Here is an 18,170-nt window from a genome sequence, read left to right on the forward strand (position 1 = left end):
CTCTAATTAGCAGTAGACAAATATTATTTATACGTTGCAATACAGAAAGGTGAAAACTAGACCAGAAGTGCAAATCTGTAGATGGTAGATTAAAACAATCAATGGATCTGGATTCATTTGGTTACTTTATAATAATTTTACATATGTAAAAATAAATGTGTCATCCTCCAGCCTTTAGCCATTAAGTTCTCTATTTTTAGAAATTCAAGATGCATCTTTAAATGTATGACAACCAAGCAAAGGGTTACACTGGGATAACAAGGTCAGCTGTAGTATCAGTGTGATATTGCAGAGCTCCTGCAAGGCATGTTGAATCTCACGTAGTTGCAGATGCGTTGCTCAAGCTTAAATTAAAAAGGGAAGAATTGCTTTGTAATTTTGGTTTTGTGTTTGTTTGGGTTTTTTAACTGGTTAGTTATTATATTTTTCTGAGTATGTTAAACACTTTTGGTTTTTTGTGTCCCCTATCTCAACATTTTTTTGCTTCCTTCTTATCTGATATATAATGGTATGATCGCCTCTTCCTTTGGCCAGAATTTGCCCTCTGTTGAGATAGAGATCCACAGAACAGTGAATGAATAGCTTAAAGGATAAACTTTAGGGCTTCTTTACAAATTTATGTTATGGTCCTCCTAATTTTGTTGTTTTTTTCTTTCTGTTAACAGGATCTGTTTTTACGCTAAAAGTTCAAGTAAATGACATAATCAGTCATCAATACCTGCAACAAGCAGTTGTAGAGGTGTTTGTTAACTACACAAAGACAAATTCTACTCTTACTGGAAACAATGGAGCAGTCTTAATAAAAGTTCCCTACAGATTAGGATTAAGTTTAACTATCGTATCATACAAGGATGGCTACATGTTAACAACTTTGCCTTGGAAGACTGGGAGAATGCCAAGTACGTAAGCCTCTTTCAGTCCTGTTATTAAACTGTACATGTCAGTAATTAAATTTCTCTCTTCCTTAGCAGTTTGGGTGTTGGTGCCAACTGAAAATGACTGAAGGAAGTCAGTCAAGGGGGGTGGTGCCTGTCATTGCAGCTGTAAGGTTGAATGATCTCCTAGACTTGGTGAAATTCTTATTATTATAAACCAGAAAGTAGACCTTTTTAACTCTAGGTTATATTGTGATGCCATAAGTGCATTCTGAGGCAGTGTTTACCTAGACTTAGCTAAGAGCTGGTAATGTGTTTTGGCAGAAATCATGTTGTCTAGTGATTCCTGGAGAGCAGATGCCTCGAGTCCTTTGTAAAAGGTACAACCTGTTGTTACAGCTTCCTTTCAGCAGTGTTTTCTCACAAGTTGTGTTTAACTATTGCACAATCCTAAAAAAAGTTATATTATTTTCATTAAAAAAAACAAACAACAACAACAAGAGAAGGCCTCTTAAGGATTCTAGCCACTTATCTATCCATAGAAAGCAAAAAACAGTACCAAACACACAAAAGACATCTTCCCACCTAACCACTAAAATTCCAGCTCTGGACAATAATTAATTTTTTATCCAGCCTTCATATGCTTTCTTCTTTTTATCTGCTTTACTCACTATTCCTGAAGAGAAGAGATCTTACAGGTTTTTGTTGCAGAGTGTAACGTGTATTATCGCTTTCCGCAGTATACTCATCTGTGACGCTTTCATTATTCCCCCAAAGTCAAGCTAATATATGGCTGTTTGAAGATACTGTCCTAATAACTGGAAAACTGTCTGGTAAGTTCATTGTATGCAGAACATAATCTAAACACTTGGTAATAACTGTCTGTACACATGCAAAAAAAAAAAAAAAAAAAAAAAGTATGTTCATAGTCCTATATCATTTCTATCTTCTCGGAGCCAGATTTTCAGTTCATTGTGTAGCTGTTGGTGTGGCTGTGACGAGTGCTAGACTAGAAATACAGAGACCATGGAGAACGTGGTTGAAAACAGGATGTCATGCTAAATGGATTTTCAAGCAGTAATAAAAACAGCTTTTGTGTTTTACCATTGCTAAAACAAAATATTACTCTTCCACAGATGTCAAATCTCAACCAAGTGTTCAGTTTCCGAAACTTCTAATAAAGCTTCCAACAAATCACCATATTACCAATGTTACAGCCTATCTGACAGTGCCAGAGCAATTTTTGACAATGGACAGCTTTCTTTATACAACAGGAGTTGTTCCAAATAAATCAGGTATGTAAATATGCTGTTAAACAATTATTTTCAAAGAGAAACTCTTCAAATTACAGTGTATGTGAGTGCACAGTGTTTCAGAAAGATGTACTTAAATTAAAAGGGCCTGCAGCTGCTTCTATTGCATTAAATCACAAAGCTTTCTTCTATAGGAGCAAGCTATAAACACATCAGATAAGTAACTATTATCTTTATCTTGTTCTATGTAGGATGAGAACAGATCTCACTACACTGAAATGCTTCTTCAAAATCTGCTTTATATGTATCAGTCTCTGTATATATTATGTGTATGCATATGTTCAAAGTTTCATGGGACTGTGGAACTGATGTAGGAAAAACTTAAAAATATGGTCATGGCCCGAGTGTAAGTTTAGTGAACCTAAGGAAATGGATAAAACCACAACAGTAGAATTCAGCTGTGGGTTTTGTTGCCTTTTCAGTAGAACTGTTGCTCCAGGAGATTTACACCAAGCATAAAGTATGGAGGCTCTAGTTTGGCTCACACTTACTTAATCTGCATACGCCTGTTTGAAACCATATAGTCACTATGTATAAAGAGCACAACTGTAATAATGTTTCCTGCACCTCTGTTTCACTGTAGAAGCAATGAGTGATTTCATGAGTCATTTTAACTGCTTTTATGCAATTGGGTCTTCTAGTATTTGTCATTCTATCAGATATTTTTTATTTTCATAAATAGAGTAATCTCTGGTAGATTGTACTACGTGCAGTTCAAGCTTTCTTTTGTTCTTTTCTTTTTATTCCCAATGGGTATGAAGCCTTGAGGCTCTTAAATTCATTGCAGTGCATGAGGAAGCCACTATATAGCCTATTTTAACTTGTCATGCTTTCTTCTTTAATGTTCATAGAATTAAAATAATCACATCTATTGATATCTTGACTTACATATTAAAAAACCTTTCTCATCTATATTTCACCTCTTTAAAATGTAAAGCATAAGAGAAAAATCAGGTTTTCTCCTGTTTGAGTTTTTATTTTGATCTGTCTGGCATGTGTTCTAAATTATTCATAAACTCCTAAAGGAAAAGGCTTCCTTTTCAAGCAGGTGGAACCTAATTGATATCTGATGCACCAGTAGTTTTCTCACAACCAGCTTTGAACAGCTTGCATAGGTTTAAAATTATTCTGTACTTAAAAATTCTGTTACAGTTTCTTTCACCATCCAGTCATCGTGCATTCTGAAGTATTTGCAAATTAGTGTAAGGAAAACAAAGAAAATGAACTTGAAGGCTGCATTGTAAAGCTGTGTATATGCAACGTTTCCTTTGAGTGCTTTGACAAACCTCATGATTAACTTTTCAGTTAATTAGAACTGCCAAATTAGAAAGTTAATCCTTACAGGAAAGCTTATTAGGAGAGTTGTACAACTAAGGAGAAATGCAGCCGTCATGTATTCGCATATTTCTTCAGTTAGATTCATAGTTATGTACATTGAAACCATGCCAAAACTCTTGTTACCTATTTTTCACATAGAATAGCTGTTTTGCAATCAAATGATGTGAGGGGAAAACCCTTCTTCTCCCCACCAAGACAAATTTTACCTCATCATTTGTTGTACAGTGAGCACTGGGCCTATATGTCAAAAGTTACTTTCTCTTTTTACAGATTTGGTATTGAAATTCTTAATTTTTATTTTGATCACAGGGTTTTAAAAGTCCAGAAGAGATGTTTTTTTTATTTGGCAATAGGTGACCGTGTAGCTGCATTTGAATGAGGGCTTGACCTTAGTTATAATTAGCATAGTTTCTTAATTCTAATTATATATATTTTATTTTTTTTTAAATACATTATGAATGGAGAATTAAAGACGGTATTTTTCACATTCAGGTTTCAAAAGCGTGGATTTAACTCCTCTCACTGCAATATGTGTAACTCTTCTTTTGGCGGGGAAAGAACTGAAAGTCAGTGGTCCCATTGAGATTACACTTCCTCTTCCCACAAGGACTGTAAAACCAGGAGATGCCATACCTGCATGGACATTTGATATGAAGACTGGTAAGTGGGCTGAGGTATTTGTTACTCTTACCTTTAGCCCGTATATAGTTTTGTGCACATGACACTGTATGTCAAGGAACAGTGATAGCAGCAGTACATGAGATGGTGGCCAATAGTCACAAATTTTTAGAGGTTTCTACTGGTTTTTGATAGACTAGCTTGAATTGTTCAAAGGAATTTCCTTCCACTTGTTAGTTAAAAAAGCTTTGGTAAAATTCAGTAGCTTTCTTATTGAAGAAATGTTCAATGTAATGGATTTTTATTTTCATGGGATGCTAAGGATTCAGGCAACAAACATTTTAGGTAATTTTAAATTTTAATCCTGGTAATTTTGTGAAAGTCTTCTTAAAATAAAACAAATCAGAATTGAAGATTTGGATGGTTTGTTTCCTAGAGTCTAACTCTAAAGATTCTTTACCACTAAAGCTGGAATAGATATTCCTTTAGTTAACAAAAGAAATTCAGACAGTAAAATGAAGGGGAAATAAGAGTTTTCAAAGGGAACAACATAGTTCCTGGGAAGTGGAAGCTGGGAAATTGACATTCTAAACCTGTTGTCATCCCTTCATGTCTAATTTTAGTCAAGAGTGAGTAATGAGCTACATAGCCATGTTCCATTTTGATGTCCTGTGTTAGGTGTGTATCAGTGTACTGATTAGTCTTATGTGCTACCTTATACTTTCCATCACACGTTGTCTTGAAATATGCAAGTGAGTGAAGAGGTTTCTTAGTCTTTTTTAAGGCAAAAAGCTGTTATTCAACAGTTGGAAGTACAGGACAGGACACCAGCTCTAACAAAGTATTGTTCACATGTTCAAGAAACAAACTGATCATCTGAAGGAAGAAGAAGCAAAGAACATTAATTTGAATTAAGAAAACGCTAATAAGAAATTGGCTAGGTTGTCTGCTGGAAAGAAATGGATTAGAGTAAGCTTTGGCAGAGAAGATAAAGTCTGTCTGTACACCTAGAAGATTTTGGAGGTGTAATTGGTGATAAGAGTGTTCTTGATCAAAGAAAGGGTATTAGTCTGACAAGGTAAAATCGCATAAGGGTTTTTACTTTCTTGCTGCCACAGCCACTTTTCCCAGCTCAGGCGGCTGTGCTTACCTATGCTGAGCTGTTTTCACTTAAGAAACAGAAAACAGGGTCAATACTGTTATTAAAAAAACAAACCTTGACAGAGCTAGAGCAGCTCAGCACAGTGTCAGGTTAGAGTATAAACCAGTGTAGGGTGTTCATGCAGGGGCTGAGGGGCCTACTTAGGCATACAGCAAGATCTGGAGTGTGGCATGTTGGCCTAGTTAAAACCAAACAACTATAACGGTTGTTTTTTTTCCTGTGGGATGGGGTATATCCTGATATACGTTCCATAAAGGTAAATTGTGACGGATCGGTGCTCACTCGGGTGTAGTAGCGTTTGCTGGAGGGGGAGGACAAGGAGGACTGTGCATAAGGAGAGAGACTTTTTGGGCATAACTCCAGTTTTAATTCTGCTTCCTCATCTCTTTTCTACAATGAAAATTTGCAATTGTATTCACTGTTCTGGATGTTTATGCTCAAATGTATTTCTTGTTTTTTTACCAAGAAACCTTTGACATATGCAGAATGACTTTTTCTAAGGTACCTGGCTAAAAGCAGGGCATTCCTTTGTTGAGGACGGGGTGATGTCCCCAGCAGGATGTTAACACACGCTTTTAAACTCTGAAGTCCTGTTGAGGACAGCTGAACACTGCAGCTCTCCAGCAAGCATTTGAGAGCATATATAAGTAGCTGTAGGCCTCCATCTGAAGGCTCTGGCATCCAAGATGTTACATGCAGGATGTCCCCAGCAGGTTGTTAACACACGCTTTTAAACTCTGAAGTCCTTGTGTATTATCTCATAATTGTGATCAGAGCTTCCATGTCAGTATTGAAAGTGGTAGGGGAAAGGGTCTGTGTTTGATGATCCATATGCACTAGAAAAAAAGGTATGCTCTCACATGTCTACTCCTGTAGGGTTCCTTGGGATTACCTGAAGTGTAATAGTACTGAGACTGTCCCTGGAAAAACACCTTGTGTACTTGTATTCCAGCTGTAAATATTCCTGCTTTAAATGCAGAATTTGCTGATGTTTATTGAATGTGGCTTCTTTTTGCTAAATGTTTTGCCTCATTAGTACCAAAAGTACTTTGTGGGGTTTAATAGAATAATAAAAAAAAAAAAAAGTGGCTTCCATTGCAACATTTAATTGAAAATAAGATCCTTCTGAGTGGCAGGAGATCGTAGAGAATATGAGCTTATTTATAAAATAACTTTTAGTGTTGTTTTAAATATGTATTATTTTCTGTGGAGTGCATTAGGGCAAGATACAACTTGCTGAAGAGGAGAGCAAAGATTGTATAAATCTTACAGATTTATTTATTCAGGACAGGACTTCTGGAGACCTAGAATTTTAAGTGGGGTTTGTGCCTTTTATGTGTGTTATTTCGTATTGGTTTTTATCTGCCTGTAAGTAGCCCACCCTCTATAGTTCTGAAACAGTATTTTTGCAGTATAGTGACATCTGGCCTTAGAGTTGACAAGACAGACAATGTGAGAATCTGTTGTTGCCTCAATATGAGTTAGTGATGGAAGACTCTAATGGCTGATGTTGCTCCTGAGACTGGACAAGAGGTTTTGCAGGTAACTGAGAAACCATACCTTTCAGAGCTCTGGGTGACTGCTGCAGCTGTTCCCCTGTGCCAGCCATCACGAAGAGCAGAAGGCTGCCAGTTTTACTGCCTAATGCATTTGTGTCTATGTGTCAGTTCTCTTTACCTGCTGTCTGGTAGATACTTCCTTTCGCTTTGCTGAAAGAAGGGTCAAGAAGGAAAATTGAGATTATAGAGTTTACATGAATTATAATTTTTGCATTATTTGGTTATGGTTGTTTCCAAAAAGCTCATCATTCTCTCTGATTCTCAGTATTTGTGGTTTGAAAGTACAAGGTTGTTTATATGAGGTTGTTTCCTGTCTTTAGCATTTTACAGATGGCACACAATAAATGTGTCCAAGTGTGTTAAGTATATTTCTGTCTCTTCTGCTGCATGCTTTATTAATTGTAGAAGCTGGCATACCATAATACCTTTTCTTTACAATTATGAAACAGTCAAGTATGTATCCTAACAATAGTGTCCCTTGGACTAACTGAATGTTACTGCCTTGGGGCAGGGAGGAGGAAACATTCAAGACAAACATTGTTTATCATATTGTAGTTTATGACATTAAAATACTTTAAACTTGTATTTATATGCTTAAATTACCAGCTCCTTGATTTTTTTAGTCTTGGCCTTCATACATACTCAAACTCATATAATAGGATTTTTGAAAGTATTTGTGTGCATATCTATGAAACTAGCTAAATGAAAAGAAAAAAAAGAGAAAACACTGCCTTGGCTTGAGCAGCGTTTGATCAGCACAGCTGACGTTTTGGCAGTAGTTTCTATGAAGCCACAACATCTTTGTGATCCATCTGGACAGACCACTTGATTTCACAGAATCACAGAATCCCAGGGGTTGGAAAGGACCTGGTGTGTGCATATCTATGAAAGACATTAGTTAATAGAAAATTAATTATATTAAAATTAATTCAGGTAAGTAATGGTCATACTTCATTTCAAAGTAACTGTCCACACCGTGATATTCACAATGAAATTGTCAAGAAAGTTTGCATATTCAGCTAAAGCTGTGTAATAAATAGCATATAGGTCAGAAGTTCAGGGGGTTTTGTGACCTTGTATATTTTTGGTAATATGTTCATGGCTAATGGCTCGAGGTGTAGAAGAATCCTGCATGGAACATGCAATAATTTGTCCTTTTTGTTTTTTCCCCAGGTGCTTGGGTAAGCCGTGGGCTGGGAATGGTAAAGGAAGCAGATGGTCAGTTAGCATGGACATACACTGCTCAGCACTTGGGCTACTGGATAGCGGCTCCACTGTCTGCAACAAGAGGTATTGCAACAACTGGTGAAGAAATTGCTGGGTGGTCTGACTAACAATGTATCATGAGGCTGTCAGTTTCATGGGTTTTTAACAACACAAAGGAAAAAATGACATGGCTTTTGAACAGCTGGGTAACTTTTCTTTGAATCCTGATAGAGTGCCTTTGTGCACATAACCATCTCCTAGAACTTCAAGTGCTATAGGAGGAAAAGTCCAGACTGTATTTGAACTTACATGTTTATACTATTGCTATCTTTTGGAAGAAGCCTACCAGGGAACTGGGACTATGGAGAGCTAAAAATCAGTGGAACTGTATTCCTTATTGTTGAGGATCATATATGCCAGGAGGAAATACAACAAGAAACACAGTCTTGGGTAAACTGGCTCCCAGTAGATTCTCTTTCAGATGTGCTTGTTGCGCGTTTTGCAATTTCATGTGAAGGGAGGGATACTTATCAGAGAAATATATTGTCAAAATTTAAAGAGACAGCACTTTCTGACAGAAACACTACATAGAAAATGTAGACCATGTTTCTAAGTCAGTTTGGACAACTAATACAAGTGTAAGGAGATGTCATGGTAAGGCTTTAGTCCTTGAGATAAACCTTTGAAGGTGCAATATATTGTAAACTCTGTATGTATATTTTATAGTTTTCTGAAACAGCAAGGTGGAAAGAGAAGGATAAACAATAGTGCCAGAGGAACACAAAATCACTGGAAAAGTGCAGTTGAATTTATAACTTATATCTTTGCATAACAAGTGGAATTGGTTTTGGGAACTAATTATTTTCTGGTTTTGTTTGACAACCTAGAATCCATTATTACTGCGGTTTCCAAGGACATAACAGCCTATCACACAGTGTTCCTTACAGCCATATTGGGAGGTACTGTTATCATTATAATTGGATTTTTTGCTGTTCTTCTTTGTTACTGCAGGTAAGCAAAAAGAGAGGCTCTAATAAGTTCAGCATGAATAATATTGAAGGTTGACAGAATAGCCTGTTGGAAATTGAGACTTGTTCCCTCAGCTAAACTGTAATGTGTAGCCTAATATTTCTTAAAAAATGACAGTTATTATAGACCTTTGTTTTAAGTTTGTGATGTCACATTACATTTTAACTTCTTAACCAAAATTTAATCTTCAGCTGTGATAGTTCACAGTCTAGTATTTCCTAGTATGCTCTACAGTCACCTTGCATCTCTTTTGCACAGGCATAAATGTGGTCGGACACAAAAGAAGGAAAAAAATACAACCAAGCTGGAGGTCATGAAAAAAGACCAGACAACATCAACAACTCACATAAATCACATCAGTGCTGTCAAAGGCTCTTTAAAGCTGGAAGATAAGTCGCAGTTATATCCAGCAAAAGTTTCTTCATACAGCCCTCAGGGCAGGGTGTCCACAGACACAGAAGATGGAAAATCACGAGACAATTTTAAAATCTACACAGAGGATACTTCTTATCAGTCATCCTGTCAGACTGGTCAGTCACGAAACGCAGCCCATTCACTGGAGCCTAGTGCTGGAGTTAAGCACTTACAGCAGCCAAAGCACAGTAACGGTGCTATTTCCCAGGCCCCTAGGGACACTCAAGACCAAAACAGGTACCTTTCATTGCAAGAAGAGATGTATGGACTTTCCCATATCCCAGACCATCTGATGCATATTTACAATCAGCCTATTGCTATTCTTCAAACCTCTGACCTTTTCCACTCGCCGGAACAATTGCATCCTGCTAAATCAGCAACTTTGCCAAGAAAAGGGCAGTTAGTTTACAGCCCCATGCTGGAACCCATCAATCGCGACAGCTACATGCAAACGTTACCGAAACTGCCGGTGCACTCTCATCCGCAGCCTTCTGCCTGCAGGGATGAAAATGGTGCATTAGATGGTGAAGAAGGCTTACCTTCCCAAACATCCAACTGGGGCCGGTACACCAACAGCTTACTGGAATCTGTCTCTGTTCCTGGGACATTGAATGAAGCCGTTGTAATGACTCCATTTTCATCTGAACTTCAAGGTATTTCAGAACAAACGTTATTGGAACTCTCTAAAGGAAAACCATCTCCACACCCTCGAGCATGGTTTGTATCCCTGGATGGAAAGCCAATTGCTCAAGTGAGGCATTCTTTCATAGATCTGAAAAAGGGCAGAAAAACAGAGAGTAATGACACCAGCCTGGACTCTGGTGTGGACATGAATGAGCATCATCCTAGTAGGAAACTGGAGAGAGAGAAAACTTTCATCAAAAATATGCCACATTCCAAGATCCTTTACTTGGAAGATCTGGATCTGAGTAGCAGTGAAAGTGGGACCACTGCTTGCACTCCAGAGGACCACGCTGTGAAGCACGTTCTGGATGGAGGGAATGGGCCAGTCATAGAACAGCATGAAGAAGAAGGTCTAAGAAGAAAAAGTGGATCAGGAAGTCATGAATCTGGTATCCCTTCTGCTAAAAAAAGGGATAGACCACCTATCCCAAAAAGAGATAGCAAAACCAATATCTGGAAGAAAAGAGAGGAGAGGCCGCTTATACCTATAAATTAAAACACAATGTGCTTTGTGTTGTGCTCTCCCTGCTGTTTATTGACCTCTTGGCTGCTTGTGTAATTCTGCAGTGTTGGATTTACAAGGGAAATGTTGTTTTCAAGTACCAATAAAAATTGTGATATTTTTAATACACAGATTGAGTTGCTAAGCTTCATCTGGGCAATTGATACTCAATGTGAATTGAGAACAGGGAAATGCTACTGTGGAAATTTTCCAGATCCTAATTTTGCTGGCAGTATAGGGAAGGCCCACATTCTAATTAGCCTGTCATTCTTGGACACACCTCTGGGAATGCTTGGTGAGAAATGTAGGCACATGTTTTAATTTTTTTGTACTCATTGCTAATGCATTAGTAGACTGGTTAAAGCTGCTCCTCAGCCTTTTTCCTAAACAGTGTAACTGTCTGTACAGTATTTTATATGTGAAATTTTCTAGGGATCTGTTACTTCTTTGTATAAGGTAAAATGTTTCATCATGTAGTCCCATGACACCAGCAGGTGAGCTTTGTTGGATTTACAAGCAGAACTCTCTAGTGTTACTGCCCTCCCTGTGTGCCCATCCATGTGCACAAGGTTCCCATTCCAAGTAGCAGTGGCAGAAGGGGGGAAGTGTACAAGCACTCTGGCTGCTGCAGTTAATGGTCCTTGCTGTCTTAAGATGCTGCCCATGTGCTCTGTTTTAACCTGTTTTGTTACAAACTGTGGATGTTGAAGATTGGCATCTGCTCTGAAGTGGCCACATCTGGCAGAAAAGGACTGGTGCTGTTAGCATTGGAAGCTGCTGCTGCTGGTCCCAGTGTCTTGTTTTGCTTCACTTTCAGTTAAAATCTTCTCTTCCACATGCAGTCGGGCCAGTTGTGCTCCACAACACAGTCTTGAATTCCTGCAAATTTGTAAGTTGAGAGTTTGGCTCATACTGGAAAAGTATCCAAGTTTAGACAATTTATGCTTTTGAAATAGTTTATTTTCCAGGGAAGTTTGGCTCTGTTGCATTTTATTTTATATTTTTTAAAACGGAAGATCATCGGGGTGTTATGTGCCTACATTTTGTCAGCCTGAGCTACTTGTATCTAGATTGTGCATTGCAGAGGGGTTAAACAGGCTTTAAAAGTTGGAGTTTTCATGGGCGTGAGAGCAGATAGCAAAATTTGGTTTATAATGCAATTTAAATACTACTTGTGACTCAGAGTAAAATTTACCAAAAGTCATGAATGCATGAAATGTAACTAAGGTATGTATAGAGGAAGGAAAAGGCCATCAGAATATTCTTTATTTTTTATGTTCATCTTGTAAAAGTGGTTGTTTCAACTTTGGCTAACAGAAAAGTAGGTACATCCCTTCATGTGCTTCATATAGTGTATAGGATGTCTTTCTGTGGCTTTTAAGCTGTTTCTCTGATGAAATAAGTTCCAGCATTTTGACTTTGGCAGTTTGATTATAAATCATCCCATGAAGGCTTTATAAATATTTCCCTTACAGCTTGGTTAAGGTCCTAGATCAAGACCCCAACATACAATGCCTGATACTGAATTGTGGAGTGAGGTGTACACAATTGTAGGCCCTGTAGTAGTGCACTCAAGAGTTGGGAAATATCCTATGCAGCTGGGCTTCTGGGAATATTCTCTCAGGAAACATTACTGTAAAATGTCGGTTATGTTGGGTTTGTCAGTTGTCTGGTCCCGTTTCTAGAAGAATATGCAAGGTAACCACAGTGGTACTAGCAATATACATCAGTCCCACTTCTGGTGTGCAGTTGCTTCACAAACAAAATATTATATTCCTGTTGAGTTCACAAGTATGAAAGGGCAAAATAAGATTGAGGTGGGTGCAGCTACATCTATAAATTGGCTAAAGTAATCTGCTTTAATTATATGATGTGTCTACTTTGGAGGTAAAGATGACTAGTCACATTAGCATGCCCTTGGTAGTCTTTTTAGGTAACTGTAATTCAGTTTTCCTATACTGAATACATTTTCACACTATTATTTTCTATATGCAGTTCCACTGGATTTTGTGTGACTAACTCTCTAGACCCAAATACTCGTATGCCAACCTGTGATATATACAGTAGTAGGAATCAATTTATATGTTTTGTGTAGATTTTTTAATGCATTTTTACTATATATACTATATCTGCTATATTTACTATATATACCAAAAAGGCCTATTTCCCCAAACTTACATGTGTCACTAAAAAAATACAGACTACTGTAAATGGTTTTATTAATGAGAGTTCAAATGAATGAAGACTTGCACTCCAGCATTCTTATTCTGTGTCACAGTAGTATCTGGTCACCAAAGGAAAAGGATTTGAAATGGTAAAAAAATCAGTTATAACTTTGGGACTTTGAAGTAATGGTGCCTAAAGCAGTGCTGATGCAGTGATTGTTGTCTGCTTGGCTAGCTGGTCAAGAGCAAAAAGCAGAGTTTGGTTCTGCACCATCATTCTAAAGGAGCTTTTTGCTGCCTGGGTTTAGGCACGATTTTACCTTGCACATAGAGTAGTAATGCAGAATGGCCCCTTTAAAACCTTTGCATCAGTGATGCACTTCAGCTTTTAGCCAACAAAGCAAGTCAGAGTGGAACAGATCTTGCCAGAGTTTCTTGCTGCTAGGCTTCTCAGTGGTAAGAAGAAAGAATAATAGGCATCTCATCATATACAGGAATGATTTTTCTACTAGACAGCAGCTGCTCCCTTCCTAAATGAGAGTGTAGGTGTTTCTTTTGGCAGGTTATTTAGATTATTTTCTGGAGAGGACATGCTGCAGTTCTGGCAATATCATTTCCAAGGCTATTGTTAGCTGTTGCTTCTATCCGTGCCAGTCAGGCAACAGAGGTCTTTGCTTGCTTTGTTGATCCCATATGTCAGCTTACCTTTAACTTGCTAACATGTATCACATAATGCCTTACACTGCTTTTAACACTTTTTTAAAGTCTAGTTTTATATTAAAAATAAATACGTAGCTTGTTTTTCTGTGTAAAATGAAAACTGTTCTGTAGACAGAAATTATTGCTGCAGTTGTACCTGCAAAGATAAATGCTACAGGAAAACTGCTGATTCCCATAAGCAAAAAAATGACAGGGAGTTCTTCCTCAGCCCTATCATGAGCATTAAAGCTTGAGTTTTAAAAACTATATAACTCTAAAGTTATTATAATTATAATTCATATTTATATTAACTCTTTACAGAATTTATTGTCTTAGTGTTCCAGCTGTATGTTGGAATTTATGCTCTGGAAACCTCTATTACCTATTGTCATAGTTAAACTCAGGGTTGGCAATTAAACGAATTATAATAATGCTCTTGATCCCTTCCCCCTCTACCCAGATAGGGAAAAAAGAGAGAGAATAAGGAGAGAGGCTTCCAGATTGAAAACTAAACTAGGCAGCTTAAATTAAATACTAATCATAAAAGAAAATATGTATAAATACATACAGATAGGTTGAAAGTGCAAAATCCCTATCACCTCCTCCCACCCCCAGCAACTCCCACAGCACTCTTTAGCTGTCTGTGAGCAGTCCCAAAAAATCCTGGACCATTTCTGGAGATAGCAGAGCAGACAGGAACTGAGGGCAGAGATATGAGGGTCAGGAGCACATGGGCCTACGGTTCAAAGAAGGTGGATAGACTGAGTTGTCCCTGGATGCTGACCATGGATGGAAGAGAAAAGGAGAAAGACGAAGGGCTTGACTTCCGTGATCTCTGAGTTTATACTGCATGTCACATAAGTAAGGGATGACATACTCTCTCTGGCTAGTTTTGCCATCTGTCTAGTCCACTCCTCCCGACAGGAGGTTTGTAGATAGGACTCTTCTGCTTCTTCAGTGTCCGAAGCAGCAGATCTGACAAGCAGAGCGAAGTGTCCTTGGTCTCTCAGCAGTACCTATGAACATTCCAATGTTATCAGTCCACCAGCTGGAAAACTTGCTGTTAGTTTCAGCGAGCATGCTGCTTAAAGGAGTTCACTGAAGAAAAAAAATAAAACAGAAAAAAGAAAATGGGCTTTGTCCTGGCTCAAACCAGGACACCTTTATAAGCTGGAGCTTTTTATAGTTTTAAAAAATTAAAAAAGGAGTTTGTCTAAACTGAGTTCTAAAACTTTTAATTCCAGGGATAACATATCTGTGTGTAACATGTGAAAAGATTAATGCTAGTCTGTACTTCTATATAGGATTTCAACATAGGTATTTCTAGAATTGTTAAAGTACTTTTTAAAAATATTTTTTGTTATGGTTGGCTCAGTATTACAGCACTAATGGGGTGCAAAAATGCTAGTGCTAAAATTAGGTCTATACAAAAAGTAGCAAGGATTCATGGAAAACTGCCCTCAAAAAGACCAGGGAAAGATTCAGAGGTTTTACCTTACTTGAATCTGAAGGTTGATTGCCTTGAGGAGAACTGGGCCATGCCTGAAGCACCTTTAAAGTAACCCTCCTCTAAAGAGAGAGGAATGAGTAGGAAAACTGGAAAGGATATGGCTTCTTTCTGATGCTTGTTTCCAAATCTATTATGTATTTGTGCTGTGGTGGAATTGATTCTTTTTTCAGAACACAAATGTTTGCAAGCATCATGTCTCAGTTCTTCACAAGATGCTTCTTGAGCTGTCAGCTTGTGCGAAAAAAATAACCCACATACACATATGTAAAGTTTAAAGTGAAAGGTGTTAAGTGGATACAAAAGTCTCAAGACAAAATTCTGTAATATTTATAAGGTGAAAGGTGGTTAATAAACTTCAGGCCGGTGTCCCTGCTGTAGTTGCAACACATTGTGTTGAAATTCTTCTTCCAGAAGGGCATCCCAGTTCCAGGTCTTACCTGCTTTTGACAAGGTGGTTAATGGAGTTATTTGGTTAGGTGGTTAATGGCTTGTGTCTGCAGTGAATTCATGTGGTTAGGTCCGTACTTTGATGTTTCATAAGTTAAGGGAAGTGATCAGGCTAAACAGTGTGCAGCTGCATGCATGTGAATTTGGATATGCTACCTAGAATAAGCTAATTGACAGTAATATTCAGGTTATCAAATGCTACATATTCCAGAAATGTTGTTGTTTATTTTTTAAGAATATCGAGGGGAATCACTTAACAAGGAAAAATCTTACCCTACTGTCAGGGAAAAAAAAAAAAAAAAAAAAAAAAAAAAAAAAGAACTCTAGTATCTTACAAACTTGAAAGCACAACTGATTTGATGTTTATTTATTTGCCAATGTAGACCTAAAAGTGATGCACAAAAAGTCATGTAGGATCTACAAATGAAAACATATAGTTTTCTGCTGTGTTTTTATGCAGTAATTTGTACCAAAGAGGATGAAATGAATGGTCACCTGTCTGAACTCTTCTCATTAGTTAAAAGGTGAAACAGCTTAACAGTATTTCTGATCTAACACTGTGCAAATTAAAAGGCAGTACACTCTGTCTGTTGCCTAGTACTGCATATTAGGAAAATCTGAGGATAAATTAATTAGCCTGCTGAAGTGCCTTTGTCTTTCATCAGACTTATTTTATCAGTGGGGCACCCAACTATCTGAAAGCACATTATGGGTTTTTTTCTGTTAGCCAAAAAAACCTTCAATTCATACTTAGAATTATGTAGCTTTTATAATATTTGAGAAGATGGATCTAGTGTTTTTTATGTTGGAATACTGGTCCTGCATGTTGATGATGATGGTAATTGTTGTAAACCCTGCTTTTTTTTGTATTTTATGTCTGAAAAGAAATTAAAAAAAATATATCTTTAGCGTTCTGAACAGTAGTATTTTTTTAAAATGCATATATGGGACTTTATTCAAGTTTGTAAGTCAAGAGAAAGCATCTTGGAGTCACTGGATTTACAGGTATGAAAGTAACTGGAATTTTAACTTCCGTAAACATATTAATATATGTTTATATATTATGAAAACTATTATAATGATAAAAATAATTTTTCAGCTGCTAACCTTTTTTGCCAGTAGAATTAGAAAGTGTATGGAGACAGGTACTTAGCAATTTTTACTTCAATTTGGAGGGTAATCCACTTTTTTCTTATGTAACCCAAGCTTCTGGTTTTACTTTTTTTTTTTTTTAATTCAGTGGAATTACATAGAACACAGTACTGTGCCTACAGTTACAAATGAGCATCCTTTTATAGTAGCTTGGACTAATTCATGCCACACTTCTAAGTGTAGGCACCTACGTTTGTGTTAAATAATTTATATGAAAGATGGTTTAAATGACTGTAATCTGAGCTTAATTTTCTTTTAAAAGCAGTAGTGTGTTCTGATAACAAAATAATGGCTTCATATTTTTATTTGTTTTAAGACTGGCAGGTGAAAACTGTCATTGCTTTTAGTATTAGGATTTCTAGCTTGAAAATTATTTTAAGAAATTAATTTTATTTGGTCACTTTGAGACAGGAACATTCCTGTATTCTCCCTCCTCATAATGTACTGATGCTTGATTCTTCAGTTAACTGATTCAGATCCTTTGAACCACTTGTTGCACTTCAGTCCAAATTAGAACAGTAACATTTTTACATCTTACTGTGTAGAAAGACACTTCTTAGTGCTTGTTACAGCATGGTTTTCATAAAAAGCCTGGCTCTGAGGTGCTGAAAGTTGGGTGAACTCATGGCATTGCCTACGCTCACCACCTTTCACCCTAGAGCCTATATCCAACAAACTCTTCATTACCTTGGCAAGCATTTTCAAAATCACTATAATATTGATATAATTCATGTAAGATACTATTGATATTCAGCTTCCTGGTTTTAAATATTTCTACCTTTTTATATTTTGTCAGAGGTATCTTTTCATCTCTGTATTTACCACAGTATCAGTGTATCTGTTGCTGAAAATTTACCTAAGATTTGTAAGTTGTTACGGCTCACGCAATATAATAAAAGTTCTAAAAACTCAGCAGTGACTTAACTTTTATTTGAATGCCTTTGAAGTCATACATCATTTAAAAGCCTACCTCTCAACAGTTACTTGCTAATATCACTGAAAAGGTGAATTTCTGTCATCACCATAATTCCAATGATGAAAGAATATTATCCTTCAGTTTACGAATTCTATTTCAGTCACATTCTCTGTTTCATTTCTACTAAAGATAGATTTCTGTGTCCACAGGAAACCCAATTCCTGTTTCTTGGTTACTGTGGCTAAGATTATTTCTTGTGTAAATTGATTTTGTTAACATTGGAAAGGGGTACCCACAGAGTATTATTTCAGGGGTTGTTGTTCTGTCTAATCTCTCTGTCCTCTGTTCTTTCATTCCCAGACTTCCTGTGGCTCTGAGAACAAACAAAAGATTCTTTCTGTATGTGCCCAGTGCATAAGACAAAGGCATCAGTTCTGTCTACGAATAAGCTCTAAGTATGTAAAGCCAGGTAGAAGAACAGGACGATATTGTGATCTAGAAGAGCATAAGCTAAACTTCAGGGTGCAATGTCCTATTCTTAACTATAACACTAGTACTTGTCAAGCCTTTTTCTAAGCTTC

At 37.2% G+C, this 18,170-nt stretch overlaps 1 protein-coding gene across 1 annotated transcript; it reads left to right on the plus strand.

Moving 5' to 3' along the window:
• Positions 1-668: 668 nt before the first annotated feature.
• FAM171B (family with sequence similarity 171, member B) lies at positions 669-10,694 on the plus strand. Its single transcript, XM_009995226.1, has 7 exons — positions 669-899; positions 1,616-1,708; positions 2,012-2,170; positions 4,019-4,186; positions 8,039-8,155; positions 8,959-9,082; positions 9,359-10,694. Exons 1-7 carry the CDS (start codon positions 860-862, stop codon positions 10,692-10,694), a joined length of 2,037 nt encoding a protein of 678 aa, XP_009993528.1. The 5' UTR covers positions 669-859.
• Positions 10,695-18,170: the final 7,476 nt, after the last annotated feature.

The sequence above is a fragment of the Chaetura pelagica genome, unplaced genomic scaffold, assembly GCF_000747805.2.
Source record: "Chaetura pelagica isolate M959 unplaced genomic scaffold, ChaPel_1.0 scaffold33, whole genome shotgun sequence".
NCBI classification, from domain to species: domain Eukaryota; kingdom Metazoa; phylum Chordata; class Aves; order Apodiformes; family Apodidae; genus Chaetura; species Chaetura pelagica.